The 14786-nt window shown below is 44.8% G+C and overlaps 2 protein-coding genes across 3 annotated transcripts in view; both read right to left on the bottom strand.

Moving 5' to 3' along the window:
* Positions 1-1070: 1070 nt before the first annotated feature.
* fam110a (family with sequence similarity 110 member A) lies at positions 1071-6657 on the bottom strand. The gene is made up of 2 exons (XM_049582248.1): positions 6507-6657; positions 1071-3196 (listed from the first exon to the last, which is right to left on the bottom strand). Exon 2 carries the CDS (start codon positions 3034-3036, stop codon positions 1771-1773), a length of 1266 nt encoding a protein of 421 aa, XP_049438205.1. The 5' UTR covers positions 3037-3196; positions 6507-6657; the 3' UTR covers positions 1071-1770.
* A 285-nt stretch (positions 6658-6942) lies between these two features.
* Positions 6943-14786, bottom strand: part of prickle3 (prickle homolog 3) — a 31944-nt gene continuing 24100 nt past the window's right edge. For both annotated transcript variants that reach the window (XM_049581911.1, XM_049581912.1), the window contains exons 6-11: positions 14582-14785; positions 13788-13974; positions 13108-13446; positions 12708-12998; positions 12228-12614; positions 6943-10163 (exon numbers count right to left, since the gene is read on the bottom strand). In XM_049581911.1, coding sequence (XP_049437868.1) covers positions 9703-10163; positions 12228-12614; positions 12708-12998; positions 13108-13446; positions 13788-13974; positions 14582-14785 — 1869 coding nt within the window. In that variant the 3' untranslated portion in view covers positions 6943-9702. The remainder of the gene's footprint in view (positions 10164-12227; positions 12615-12707; positions 12999-13107; positions 13447-13787; positions 13975-14581; position 14786) is intronic.

The following is a 14786-nucleotide window of genomic DNA, read 5'->3' as shown; positions in this document are numbered from 1 at the left end:
AATGAGCATCAGAATGAGGAGGAAAGGTGATTGAAGTGACTTTGAACGTGGCATGGTTGTTGGTGCCAGACGGGCTAGTCTGAGTATTTCATCAAGTCAGATGGTAGGGTCAGAATTTGGTGTAAACAACATGAAAGCATGGATCCATCCTGCCTTGTATCAACGGTTCAGGCTGCTGCTGGTGGTGTAATGGTGTGGGGGAGATTTTCTTGGCACACTTTGGGCCCCTTAGTACCAACTCAGCATGGTTTAAACACCACAGCCTACCTGAATATTGTTGCTGACCGTGTCCATCCCTTTATGACCACAGTGTACCCATCTTCTGATGGCTACTTCCAGCAGGATAACGCACCATGTCACAAAGCTCACATCATCTCAAACTGGCTTCTTGAACATGGCAGGTTGGAACGGACTGAACTCACTCAACACTCACCTGTCTTTAGTTTGCTGGACTGTTTCTCAGTTACTGGTAATGTTAACCATGCAAAATTTGCATTTACATTTCCTTTAGATATGTACACCCTCTTTACTTTTGTATTTATTTCAATATTCACCTGCACTGTCAACCACACATTTGCACTATCATACGCATATCTGTAGTAACAGCTCTCTATAGTAGTCCTGGGACAAGACTGCTTGTCATTTCACTGCTGTGTTTTTTTATTATGTTTTTATGTATTTTTTTTTTTTTTTACCTATTTTTTCTATCCATATGTGTATCTGTGTCTTTGTGTGTGTTGTGTTGTAGGAAAAGAGATCACAGTTTTCATTGGACTATCAGAAAGAAATCACAGATGTTCCTGCACTGATCGTCAATATGGTCTGTTCTGACCTCTTGTGGAACAGCAGTGAAACTTTCCTCCATCAAATAAAGCCTGCTGATCCTGTTCTTCCTGCCTGACACGAGATCAACAAAAAGAAGAATAATCTCGAAGCAATTCCACAAGTTAAAGACGTTTATGCAGGCTTATAATATGGACCTGTGATTACATAAAAACACCATGTGTTCTGTTCCCTCTGAGGAAATACATGTATCCCTGTAATATAAACTCACTGAGTACCAAACAAGATGCTTTCATCATTCAACCTTTAATGCCGTTCATTAACGTGATCATGACCAGAGATGAAACTTCCACATCCCATTTATGAAAAACACAAAACATAACATTTCAAGTCAAAATAACAAGAAAATTAGAGTAAAAATAACCCTTCCTGTTTCTCAACAACAAAAATGTTTGGTCAAATAAACATTTTGTCAAGTAAAAATAAAAAAGAATCAAAACAAACAAGGGAGCCAAATAAAAGTTGAATTATGGCCTCCATCGTGTCATATAGCTCAGCTTATTGCCAGTTTAATCACTGTGTGTTTTTGCAGTATTGACACTGGAATTTTTACTTGAGTTTTAAATCTTACAGGTTAAAGTCATGCCATGTTACCTTGACTTCATGAAGAAGACTTAAACACGTTTAACAACAGCAAAATTTAACCTCTGTTTATAAACTCTCACACAACTCCTGCAGTGTAATCCAAGTCTGATTTATCCAGTCATATGCTCGGTACTTCCCAAATGCGTCTGGCCTTGAAGAGAGCACAGGTAACTTTCACGTTCAGTTCAGTTTTAAATAGTAGTAACAGTTCAGGGACATAGTTTTGCTGTTGTTACATGTGTCCTTAACCAATCGGTGAATCAACATGTTCGCCATTTTACATGGAGGCCTGTGACAAAAACGTTTGTCATGTTGTAGGTGGAGTATTCCTTTAACACCATCCTATAAATTGGTGCTCTTAGTTACATTGTCTTTGGCCTGACGGAGTCCATACAGCCATTTAATCACTCTTGCATTTCTCTCAATGACAGAAACACCGTAGGGAACCCGCTCTGCAGCGTTGCCTGCATCCTCCTCATCATCATCATCCTCACCCTCTTTACCAGAGCCTGCACACTCAGACCCTGGAGCGCTCACACTACGGAAACGGGCCATGGAAACAATGTCAGAACTAGATCCAGTCAGCTGGTGCAGGTCTGCAGGGTCCAAACCACACAGGTTGAAAAAGCGCTCCAGCTCCGTCCCGGCTCGGGAGCAGCGGTCGCTCATGTCTGATTTAGAGCGGGTCAGAGAGGGGCGCTTCCTGGAGCTGGTGGAGGACAAACGGGTGATCGCTGGGGAGGAAGGAGGGAAAACAGGGAGGTTGGGGGCAGGTGAAGAAGGGACAGGAGGTTCAGCTGGACTGGAGGGAAGTTCGTCGGGTTTAGGTGCAGCAACGACAGGTTTCAGAGGAGAAGGGCGCGGTGTAGTTCTGTTGTGGAAGAGACGCAGGTGTGAAGTTGCTGGGCGGAGTGGAAACTGGGGGTGAAGAGGTATCGGCTGAAGGGGCTGTCGCATGTACTGAGGTGGTCTGGAGGGCGTTCTCACAGGGCTGGCCTGAGGCATGACGTCCACTCTGCGTACGGTCCCTGCAGCTGGACCTCCAGGAGACCCGGGACTCTCTACTCGGGCAGGTCCAGAGGCTTTTAATCTCACCTTAGCTGGACTGGACCAGTCAGGACGAGGAGGAGGACACGGTCTCTCCTTTTTCTGTGGCGCCCCCAAAGGTGTGGGGCGAGGAGAGCTGTGTGAAGTGACAGCACCATCAGGAGTGTCAGCGTCCCCTGAGTTCACAGTCACTGAATCATTCACACCACTTATCAGGTTACTCAGATGCTCCAAGTCCAGCTGGACGCCCTCCTGCTTCGGTTTTGTTTGGGTCGGTATCTTCCTGGTGGGCCGCAGAGCCGTGCTGGGGTTCAGGAGAGGCTTCCGCACTTCAGGAGGTTTGACCGGCTGCTGTTTAGAAAGAGCCACCTGACTCTTGACATATTTAACCTTGTCTGCTTCCAGCCTCTCCACCGCGCTCTGCTTCGGTCTGCCTGCTGCTGTCTTAAATTGCTGGTAAAAGTCTGGCCCCACTGGCCCCTTGGGCCGCAAGCGAGGGGGCGTAGCAGCTGCAGCAGTCCTCGCCTGCTGCCTCGCTGGGTGTTGAGTTTCCCAAGGCATGGTCGTAAGTCGTACCTGTCCTTGTGCACTTCCTGTTTACAACTTTTTTCTCACAGCCTTTTCTTCTCACCTTGAAATAAATCTCCCGTGTGCTGCCTCATGATCAGCTCCAAGAGACGTAAGCCCAGCATCTCAGTTGAACTCCAGACATTTGGATGTCCTGTGGAAGAGAGACACGTCACTCAGGAGGCAGACAACTCAATAAAGAACTCAGATTAACAACCAATAAAACATTTACCTTACAAGCGTCTTCTTCAGACACTTTTAAGACTCTAACACACACAGGATGCAGCCAACCCCACAAAGACACCTACACCCATAAACCCTCCCCTGTCTTTAAAACCGCAGCCAATCACCCGCTTGAAGCCGTCTCCATCTCACAAGTTCATTGGCCACCGGCACCGACGGATCTGAACAATTACACTCAGTCATCCATCTCTCCGCAGACACATACACAATAAAACTGACACTTCATTTTCAGTCAGTAGAAGGCCTGTGAAAAGAGTGGCACAAGTGTGTGTGTGTGTGAGACGGGGAGGTGCATCAGGACAGCTGTCAACAAGCTATTGTCTGGAGGCAATACACAGCAGATCACACACACACCAACAGCTGCTATGGGAACAATGGCTTCTCATCTTTAAATAAAGCAGCCAGTTGCCAGGGTTTGTAGCGGGCTACTTCCTGAACTACCAGCCGCTGTAGGTTAAGTGAAGTCACAACAAAGAGGCTGAACTAAGCATCTCTGTTTGTGTCCAGTGTTAAAGGGCAACTTTGGTATTTTTCAACCTGGTTTTCCCATGTTTTCGTGTCTAAGTGACATATGGAGACAACAGTTTTTGGAATTTGTCCAGTAATGAGTGAGAGGGCAGCAAGGAAACAAGCTCAAATGTATGTTAACGGGCAACTGTGCACCGTGAATTTATGTCCACTAAGTGTTTGTTTTTACCACTGACAGGTTCACATTATTATTTTAAGTTATAGAAAGGATCTCTATGGTGATAGACCCTTTGGTCAAAGGCTACCATTCTTTATCTTTAACCGGGAACAGCCTTGAAATCGCTATCGCCAAACCCATCAGACGCTAATTAAATATACAATAATTTTATCATCGTAAAAGACACTTCATTCAAAGTTGACGAATAAATAAATAAATAAATAAATAAAAACTCACAAAACCCATCTTGGTTAATTTTTCCACTGTTCTAACACTCACCAGCTCTAGTTTGGTTGAAATAAATCTTTAAATTCACCCAGTTTTACCCTTTTTTCACCAAAAGGATCAAGTGTATGCAAGTTTTTTAAACACTGGAAAACCCGTTAAAAAAAGGCGATAGACTATTTTCCCATTGCAAGTGTACCAGAGCCGTGCACTCAGCTCTGCACTCGACGAATATACCTTTCTCTTTTTCTTTTCTGGTGTGTTGTGTTCAGCGTCATGGACGGGCCAGAAAACAGCTTAGTAAAGTGAGGAGGTATAGCTTGGCCCCATTTTTGTTTACTACAACTTTGTGTTGTAGCAGGGTTCAGATAACCATTGCATTGATGGGTGTGTCTCATACTGGTGGTGAGTGCGGTTTGTCAGGGTGTGTGTAAGGCCACAAACAGAATGTGTCTGCAGCGATGGATGTCTCTAGTAAACAGCAGAAAGCTGCATGGAGGCCTGGAGGTGGTTACTTCTGTTCTACATCTCTTAGTAATTCAGTCTGTCCTTCAAACTTAAAGCTGACCACCTTTTGTAATGACCACTGCTTGGACAGAGACGGATGGTATTTTTTGGCTGCCCGTCATTGCATTGCACCAGCAAAGGGCTAAAATTTGCGCGGCCACCATCGGAATCATCGGAACTTGAGACGTGATTACCATGGATGTGTTATGAGAACTGGATACAGCATTGAACGCAGGGCCCCGTTCATTCCTATGAGAGTTGCTCAGTGGCGCATGAAGCCATAATGGTTTAACTGGCGAGTGTAGAAGTAGCAGGATGATCCTAAGATTACTGGACCTACTTCTGCACTGTGCAGCCCATAGAGCATACGCACTAGAGACTTACGCCAGCCAAGTGTGACAGAGCAGCTAACTTCCACTAGCTGAATGGGTAACTTCCAGTTTAGAGCTCCGCTAACTTGAATGGCGACAAAATGATTTAATCGCGCAGCTCTTCTTGACTTTCAAAGTGTTATCGGACCGAATGGATCAAATCATGATCGTGGAATGAGTCATTTCGCTCCAAGATTTTATCCACACATCTCTTTCATAATGTCAGTCAATGGGATAAAGTCTTTCTGGGTCAGGGGGCGTCATGTAATGGAACCCGGAACTTGCAGTACTACGGTTAGGCAACTACAAAAACTGGCTTCAGAGCCCAGCGCACTTCCTGGTCACCTGGTGACTACAGGAGTCAACTGTCCTGTGAGTGAATGCTGACTGTAACCTTCACCAATGAAGACAACAGCCAGATGTTAGCAGGTTTTAGTGTTTTGGTTTTTTTGTCCAGTGGGGAAGCGGCTTTAGATATATAAATATGCTGGCTCTACACATGGTACAAATCATGTTTATTTAAATGGAGTCTGGTGAGTTTGCCAATAGAGATTTTGGCACAGTTTCTGGTTAAACAAAAAGAATCTTACTCTTTTAAGAAAAAGGTCTATCTCTGAGCTTGTCAGTGGCAAAAACAACCACTTTTAATGGACGTAAATTGGCGTAGCACAAATGCCCTGAGTGGTTAGATTGCAGTCTGTTTGGCTGCTGCCAGCTGCTGTGCTTTCGCCCCATACTGAAGACATTTCAAAATTAGTTGATCCTATTAGTCACTTATAGACATCAAACATGGGAAAATGGGCCCAGGTTTAGAAATAAATACCAATGTTACCCTTTAAGCCTCAAACTGTGGTGGAGTCCATAATAATGAACTTGGTGAATGCAAGCACTGGTATACACTTAAGATACCGTGTGCGTTTGAAATAGTCGGCATCGGCCAGTCACATTCTCCACATATTTGCCATTCCAGTCTGAGCCGGGCCAAACTCCTGCTGATAGAGCCGTGAGACTTTCTGTATCTCCAATCTTTACCTGAAGTCTCCCCTACTTCACAAAAACAAAGTGCACCACCAGTGAGGACACCCAGCAGTGTGATATATATGGTTAAAAGGCAGCAGGCTGGCGTGTGACAAAACACAGAGGAATGTCAAGAGTTGAGTCAGACAAGCCAAAATAGAGCCACTAATTTAAAGTTTCTGAGTCAAGTGCCAGCAAGTTGAGCCACTGAAGGTAAATGACAAACATGGAGCGAAGCAGGAAGACTGATGACACAGAGACACAAAGAGAGGCAGGTAAACAACAGAAAAAATGTCCCACATGTACTCAAGGCCTCCACCAAGTCTTGCCCTGACAAGCTCAGCTCTGCCTGTATGAAGGTGTGGGTTAGCTGCTGAGTTTTATCTGACAGTCTGGAATTTCTACACAAGACTCACCTTGACAGTCCCTGCTGATCTCCTGAATCCTTCCTGGGTTTCTAGTTTGAGCCCAGCGTACACACAGTGCTGTCCTGCTGAGGTGAATCTGTGTGAAAGCGTTGGTGAGGACTAACCAGCTCAAGACAAACCTGTTTGACAACTCATGTGTGCTCCTCCTGAGCCCGCCCCCTCCTCCTGATTGGTCCAATCTGTCGCCAACAAGGATACAAACCGACTTCTCTTTAGTCACGTGACCCTGCTATTGTTACATGCTGCTGGTTATGTGATAAGGACTTTCTGTTTGCTGGGATCATAGCTGACCTGCACTGCTGACACACTTACAGCTGGTCAAAGGTTGGATGTTGAGTTATGTGTAAAGTGTGGAGGTAAAGAAGTACACAGCAAGACAAACAGTTTAGACAAATTTAATATCAACGTAAAGTTGTCTCACAAAGTCAGAGAAACAGAAGTTATAATCTTTTCTTTTTGCCCGAAATAAAACAAGAAAGAACAGCGACCTACACCAAGGATATAAAAATAAATGACCTTAAAGTCATACAAGTGTTTTTTGATTAAAGACATGAATATATACAAATGTTGCAGTATTTTGTTTGGACACAGAAACAAAATTAAAAGGTAAAGTTCACCCCAAAACCAAAACACATATTTTTTACTCTTACCTGTCATGCTATTTATCAGTCTACACTGTTTTGGTGCTATCAACTGTTGGAGATATCTGCCTTCTCTCCAATATAATAAAACTAGATGTCACTCAGCTTGTGGTGCTCAAAACGCTAGAAAACACATTTGAAAAGCTCAACAGCAATGTCTCTTACTAGGAATCATGACCAAGGGTCTAATTTGTAAAACAGTGTGTAGGATCCATACTAAAAATATACGTAGGAACAAAAGCCAAAAACAGCATGCGTCAAAAAATATTTAAAAAAAATCTACAATCAGGCTTCCACTTCACCATCTGTGTCACCACTTTCCCCGTCCCCAAAGTATTCATAAGCATGGGTCAAAGTTTCTCCCATCGTCTGTTTTTATAGATCCCAACTTTTCCGTGGGAAGTGGCAAACGGCTCTTTCAGGCCTCGTTAAATACGTATGCAATGTACGCATAAATGTACATTGTGAGCAGTTTCATGTAGGAACTATTTTCTTTCTTCTGAACTATCCCCGCTAACTCTATCACTGCACTAAGGGAAGCGTGCATCTCCTGCTAGCTCACCTAACACCACTGAGCTAGCTAACATTACAGCTCAGCTGAGGAGGACGCCATTGATGTTTAGATCTCGCACTTTCAGGTAGAGCTGCAATGATTCATCAATTAGGTGTCAACTATTTATTCAATTGGCAACTAATCAATTCATCAGTTTGTGTAATTTTTTAAAGAAAAAAAAGTCCAAATCCTCAGATTCCAGCTACTTTAGTGTGAACATTTTCTGGTTTCTTTACTCTGGTTACTTTACTCTAACAGATTAATTGGCAGTAGCTCAGTCCATAGGGACTTGGGTTGGGAACCGGAAGGTCACCTGTTCAAGTCCCCGTCCGGACCAAAAAAATATGGAGCGTGGACTGGTAGCTGGAGAGGTGCCAGTTCACCTCCTGGGCACTGTCGATGTGCCCCTGAGCAAGGCACCAAACACCCCAACCACTTGGAGCACCTGTCATGGGCAGCCCTCTCTGACATCTCTCCACTTAGTGCATGTATAGATCCAGTTTGTGTATGTGTGTGTGTTCGGACCAGTGTGTAATTGACAAACAGAGTGAAAAAAAATTGAATTTCCCCTTGGGGATTAATAAAGTATATAAAATAAAATAAAAATAAATAAATATCTAAAAATCGGGGTGTCGTGGCTTAGTGGTAGAGCAGGTGCCCCATGTACAAGGCTGTTGCCGCAGCAGCCGAGGTTCGAGTCCAGCCTGTGGCCCTTTGCTGCATGTCATCCCCCCTCTCTCTCCCCATTTCACGCTTACCTGTCCTGTCCATTAAAGGCAAAATGGCCCAAAAAATATCTTAAAAAAAAAAAAAAACGTTATTTGCAGCCCTGCTGTCACAAGCACCAAAATACATTTTGAAAACTCAACATCAATGTCTCTTTCCAGAAATCATGACCCAGTTACTCAAGATAATCCACAGACCTTGTTGTGAGCAGTTTCATGCAGGAACTATTTTCTTTCTACCGAACTACACCCACCAACTGTATCACTGCACAGGAGGAAGCGTGCATCTACTGCTACCTTACCTAGCACTACTGAGCTAAAGTTACAGCTCAGCCGAGGACACCAATTATGTTTTCATCTCACACTGTCATGAGCCTCTCGTCCATGAGTAGACACATGCTTCTTTCTGCGTAGGGATATGGTTGGTGGGTGTAGTTCAGTAGAAAGATTTTCAAATGGTTTTTTTTGGCACTCTGAACACAACAAGCCAAGTGCCATCTAGTTCCATTATATTGAAGAGAAGGCAGACATCTCTACGGCTGATATCTCCAACATTCAGCAACTCACACCAAAACAATCTAGACTGATAAACAGCACTACAGGTAAGAGGGAAAATACATATTTTTGATTTTGGGGTGAACTGTCCCTTTAACCTCTAAAAATGTACTCAAATTTTCCTCTGTGTGATACTTTGACAGTAATATTTTGGCCATTCAGTTTTCATAACTGTAAGATATTACAGCTGTATAAAAATTGCACATAAGAGCACATAAAGATGGTTACAGTGGAGTTAAACATAAGATATATTTAATATTCCTGTTCCAAACCACGATGGAGGAATGAGCTGTCAGTTCCTGGTCATACATGCTACTGAAAGTTTGCATATGTAAATCAAGGTGACGTTAAAGAGCCTTTCACTTCAGGGTCATGGCAGGTTGTGTTCAAATAAACTGTGACACAGGTGTGTGTCCTCGTTTGGATGTTACAACAATAATCACTCCACATTCATCACTTACTCACACGGTTCATACACTCACATTTTTACACTGTAACATGTCAATACCGTGAAGCTAAACGTAGTGACTTCTCTGAGGTTTGTTGTGCTTCTGTTGCTGTAGTGTGTCAGGAACAATGGCTGTGTGTTGAACTCTGTGTCACCATCATGAAACTGATAAACAGCTTGAATACCAGAGTAATGAAGGACCATCAGTTCTTCTTGTGCACCATAATTTAGAAAATAACACGCTATGTTTTGATGTTGGGGGTTAGGAGATAGCACAGTTTTTATCTTTGTCCTTTGCACCAAGGCTGTGAGCTCTCCTCCGCCGTATGCTGCCCCTCAGTCCCCTGTCTCTCTGCACCTCCCTCTCCTCCTCCTCCTCTCTGTCTTTGCTCGCCTCAGGTTGCTGCTTCCTGAGCTGCGGAGGAAGAGGAATGGGCTGTCCCAGGAAGAAGCCCTCTTCTTCTGAGTCTGAGGATGAAGAGCATGTGGAGCAGGAGTCTTCGTGTTTGTAGTGGCCCAGCTGGAGGGTCAGTGAGGAGGTGTTGGCGGAGCCCCGGCTGTCCCTGTCTTTCTCGCCTCTCCAGTCCAGGGTGTCCAGCCGAGGACGGTCGGACCGCGAGCGTCGGGAGCGCCTCTCTGCTCCCGGGTGGAGAACGGGGTCGGAGGGGATACGGCAACGGCTCCACCCTCGCCGCAGGCTACGCTGGTGGTAAGAGGATCCATCTGGGTGGAAACAGACATTGTCAAAGAATTAATTTCTTTCAGTTAATATTGTCCTCTTTCAAAGTCATTAAACAACAACACGAGTTCTACAAATGTATGAAGCACAAAAACAGGTCAAGAGAGCAGACAACAAAATACAAATAATACCAGGCAGAAGTAGTAAACAACCATTATAGAAGGCAAATTAGTCACAGCAATTCATGTGTATTTAAAAGCTAAAGAAAAAAGGTGGGTCTTGAGCTGAATGACTCAGTAGAGGGGGAAAATCTTATATCAGACATGTCCAAAGTATCAAAGTTTACTCTGCATTTTTTTCCTCCAGTTTTTCCACTCATGGCAGGACTATAAATCAGTTTGTTGTCAAGCAGCAAGTAGGAACTACGTGGGCAGAACTAGTGTGTTTTTATAGAGATGATAAACAAACAAAGGAAGAAAGAAGCGTTAAGTCGACAGTGAGGACCACTGCTTTCAGGAACGATGGAAAGCTGAATACTTTTTCAACGGACGATGAAACTGTTGTGTTTGTTAAATTTGTATGTGATTATTTTAATATCCCCTATAATGTGAGAAGCAGCTGGCCCCCAGGTTTTTTCACACCATCGAACTTGCCCCCACTCAAAAAAGTTTGGACACCCTTGTCTTATGTGGTGGGGCAGACTGGGGCCTGAGACTGAGAGGGCGCGGTTGCCCCTGAGTTACTGCCGAGCTTGAGGGATGACCATAAGTGACTAGTCAGAAAACCTGAGTGGGGTGTGGGGAGTTTAAAGGTCAGATAAGTAAAAGGGAGCCAATCTCTAAGGTGCTTTTAGACGCATAATAAAGTCTTAAAATGAATTCTAACACTAACAGGGAGCCAGCAGAGGGAGGCGAGTGCAGGGGAAATATGCTCACTTTTACAGGAACTACTTAACAACCTCGCAGCAGTGTTCTGCGCATACTGCAGACGTGAGAGTGAAGACTGACTGACTCCCATGGCGAGCGGTCATAAAAGCATGGTTTACATTTTTACAATTTTGGAATAATAAAAACAGGGTTTCACTTTGGCCAAGGCTCACAGCTGGAAAAAGCTGCCTCTTCTAGACTCAGGCCTCAAGCTTAAATGCAGAAGCAAAAATTATCCCAATTTTTTTTTGCATATGATTTACAGAGAATGACAGTGGGCAAAGTCTGGGCTGAGTCCCGGTGGATTCAAAGAGAACCACTTTTGTTTTCAGCTCATTTAGCATCAAATAGTTTTGGGACATTCGGTCTTTAATGACCTGGAGATAGTGAAATAGGGGCTACGAAGACCGAAGGCTGGGGCTTTTTAGTTGGAGATATAGGTGGGTATCATCCACCAAACAACAGAAAGAGATGCTGTACTTCCTAATGAGGGGACTCAGTGGGAGCATAAAGAGAGTCGAGACGAGACGAAACAAGATAAGAGAAGAGAAGAGAAGAGGTGCATAAACAGAGCCCTGAGGAACCAATGAGGTAAAGGGGGCTGAGAAGGAAGAAGAAGCACTTCCCCATATTAACAGAGACATTTATATTTCCCAGATATGACTTGAACCATTGGCCCAAGACAAATTTCCCACTCTGTAGGACAATAAAGTTAATCTTGATCTTGGTTTTAGTGCTGTTTCCTGGATCCCAGCCCATTGTTTAAGTCCAGTAAGTTAATGATCGCCTGTATTAAATGCCATGCAAAGGTCTACAAGTATCAGAATAGCACAGTCCCCACTGTCAGCTGCTGTTAGCAAGTCACTGTGAACTTTTGAAAGAGCAAATTCAGTGCTATGTTGCTTCCTAAAACTAGACTGAAAAGCTTTGAATATTTTGTTCTTGCTTAAAAAGGGATGACATTGTTGGTAATCTCTTTTTCTAGTCTTTTGGATAAAAACTGGAGCTTGGGAACCAGTCTAAAAGGAATAAGGAATGGCTGAACCACTGCACGCTTAAAGCAAGAGGGAAAACAACCTGTAGAAAGACAACAATACATAAGAGACAGGATGCTGCAGCCCACAGTATCAAACACCTTATTTAGTAGGAGTGATGCTGTGGACTCAGAAAGCCTTTTCTTACCCAGCAGATCCATCTGTGGAGGGATGCCTTTCTGCAGATGTAACCTGCTTCCGAAACCTCCCTCCACCTCGTCCTCCTCCTGCTGATTCTCCTCGCCCTCTCGCAGCCCCTCCTCATTCTCCTCTTCATCCTCGTCCTCGTTGACAGAGTAGCTGCTGCTGATTGGCTCTCTGAAGCTGACCCTGGCTGTGCCACTTCGAGTCAGCGGGGGCGGAGAGTCAGAGGGTCTGTCTTCAGGCTGGGGGAGGTTTTGGGGTGGGGGTGAGTCCTGGGGCATCAGGTCACGAGACTTGAGGGGCAGAGGAGGTGGTAGAATGGAGGGGTTGTTGGGCGAGAGGGGAGGCGAGTCAGGTGAAATGAGGTGGGAGTTTTTCTGAGGAGGAAACACTGCAGAGAGAAAATCAGGAGATTATAAAGCTATAAAATATTGACACCATGTTTGTTTGTGTAAGCGTGTGAAGCATCAGCGATTTCTGATACCTTGCATAACTTGATTCGTCCTTTCCACCCAGTTCCTACAGTCTTTAGCAGTAGAGGTTCCTCTTGAATTCAGACCAGTCAGTCCAGTATTTCCATTGAGCTCTCCACCAGCAGGAGGTTTGACGCCAGAGTCTCCTGGCAGTAAACTGTAATGTGGAAGATCGCTGGGCCAAGATGGACCTAAGCCATTTCCTAGATGGATGTGGGGGAGAGGTGAGTAGGAGCCTCTTGGATGAGGATGACCACTGGGTGAAGGAAGTCCGTTTTGAACTGGAGCAGTGCAGTGGACTCCTGAGAGAAGCAGAATGAATAGATATGTGAGAATAATCTCTTACAGGGTCATTTCTCAGCAGTGTGACCTACATAACATGTGGGTATGACACCAGTATACCATCATCACCTCTGTTTCCCACTGCAGTGTGAATGCAGTCTTTTGCAGGAGTTATAGGAGCAGTGATGCCCTCTGGTGGCTGCAACGGAGAACCGCACTGTGGCTGCTGCTGTTTCCCTGCTGTCTCACAGCGTCTGTGCTGAGGCGGTTTGCTCTGCAGCGCAGAGTCACAGGAGTCGGAGTTGTTGGGGTCCTCACCCAGCGAGCAGGGCCTGGAGCAGAAGATGAGCCCCGCTCGAGGGAGGAAGGGACGTCCCAGCAGGGGGAGTTGACAGCGGGCGCAGCAGAAACACGACTCCACGGCGTGCCAGTGCTGACCCTCATATGTCATCTGGCCCTGATCAATACCTGAGAGGAAATGATTTAATGATTGCGTGTCTATCTCTATTATCTAGTCTATTTATACAGCATGTATACAGTATGTATGTGGGGTATCAAACACAAACAAATATAAATGTTAATGCATAAGTATAAGTGACACATCATAGACATTAACACTGTTTAGCCACCTTTAAGGACGTAATAACTGGGATAAATGTAGCATTTATAGCATCTGTGAGATTAAAGCCAATAACTCCAACACTCAGCAAATAACACCCAATCAATCTAGACTGATAAAAGCACCACAGATAAGACAGAAAGCTGTACAGAAACCCAGTCAATAAGTTCCTTTAAACTTAGCTCAGTACCTATGTGTTCTCCGCAGGTATCGCAGTACTCTGCATACAGGGACTCGTAGCAGGAGCAGCAGTACGGTCGACTCTCTCTCATGATGTAACGCTGACCGCCCAGCGCAGCCTCGCACTCAAAACAACAGAAGTGCTTCATGTGCCAGTATCTCCCTTCTGCCTCTGTACATTCATCTGCCAGAATAATCTAGGATTGAGACACAGCAGCAAAAGAGAGGAGGGAGATGGAGAGGTCAGTCAGCACAGCAGTGATGATTTCATGGGTACAGAAGTAAACAAATCAGTTGTAAAAATGAGTGCTGAGGATTTGGGTTAACAAGATAGGAAAAAAAAGATGCTATCGGCTCCCCTGCTGCAGGCTTAGCCATCCTCTGGGTTCTTGTAGGTCAGTCGTGGCAGATCCATTAGTCGACTACGTCAACTAATCTCTTAAGTCACATTGAGAGGCCATTCAAAACAAGAGGAGACCGCCAGAAAAATCTGCAAATATCTCTCTACAAATACCAATGATATAACAGTTGACAAGATATTATGATAAATTTGGGGATATGTTAAGGGATCTTTCTGCACAAGTTACCGCTGAACTAAAACTGTTGCCTTCAGCGGACGGTTTGAGAGAGAGAAAGGAAACTGGAAACTGGGTACGAGCTCAGTATAAATACTATTATACTGGCAAGATACTCAGTTTCTTGCTGTCTGGCTCCCACCACACTTTGCTTTTATAGACCTGCTTTAACCTCCTGCTGTTGTTGACAGTTTATGAGACAGGTTGGGGATCTGAGTGAGACAGTCACCTCATCGCAGGCCTGGCAGCGGGGCTTGAGCCTCTCAGCGTGGTGCCGGCCGCAGTAGATTTGTCCGTCCTGGAAGAAGTAAATCAGATCGACGAGCAGCTCGCTGCAGGTGGCACACTGGAAACACTGAGGGTGCCAACAGCTGCTGTGTCCTGCCCGACTGGCAAACACCGCTATGTCTCCACCGCAGATCTGTCTACCACAC

The sequence above is a fragment of the Epinephelus fuscoguttatus genome, linkage group LG7, assembly GCF_011397635.1.
Source record: "Epinephelus fuscoguttatus linkage group LG7, E.fuscoguttatus.final_Chr_v1".
NCBI lineage: Eukaryota > Metazoa > Chordata > Actinopteri > Perciformes > Serranidae > Epinephelus > Epinephelus fuscoguttatus.
The sequence above is the reverse complement of the archived record's forward strand: the minus strand, read 5'-3'. Positions and strand labels throughout refer to the sequence as shown.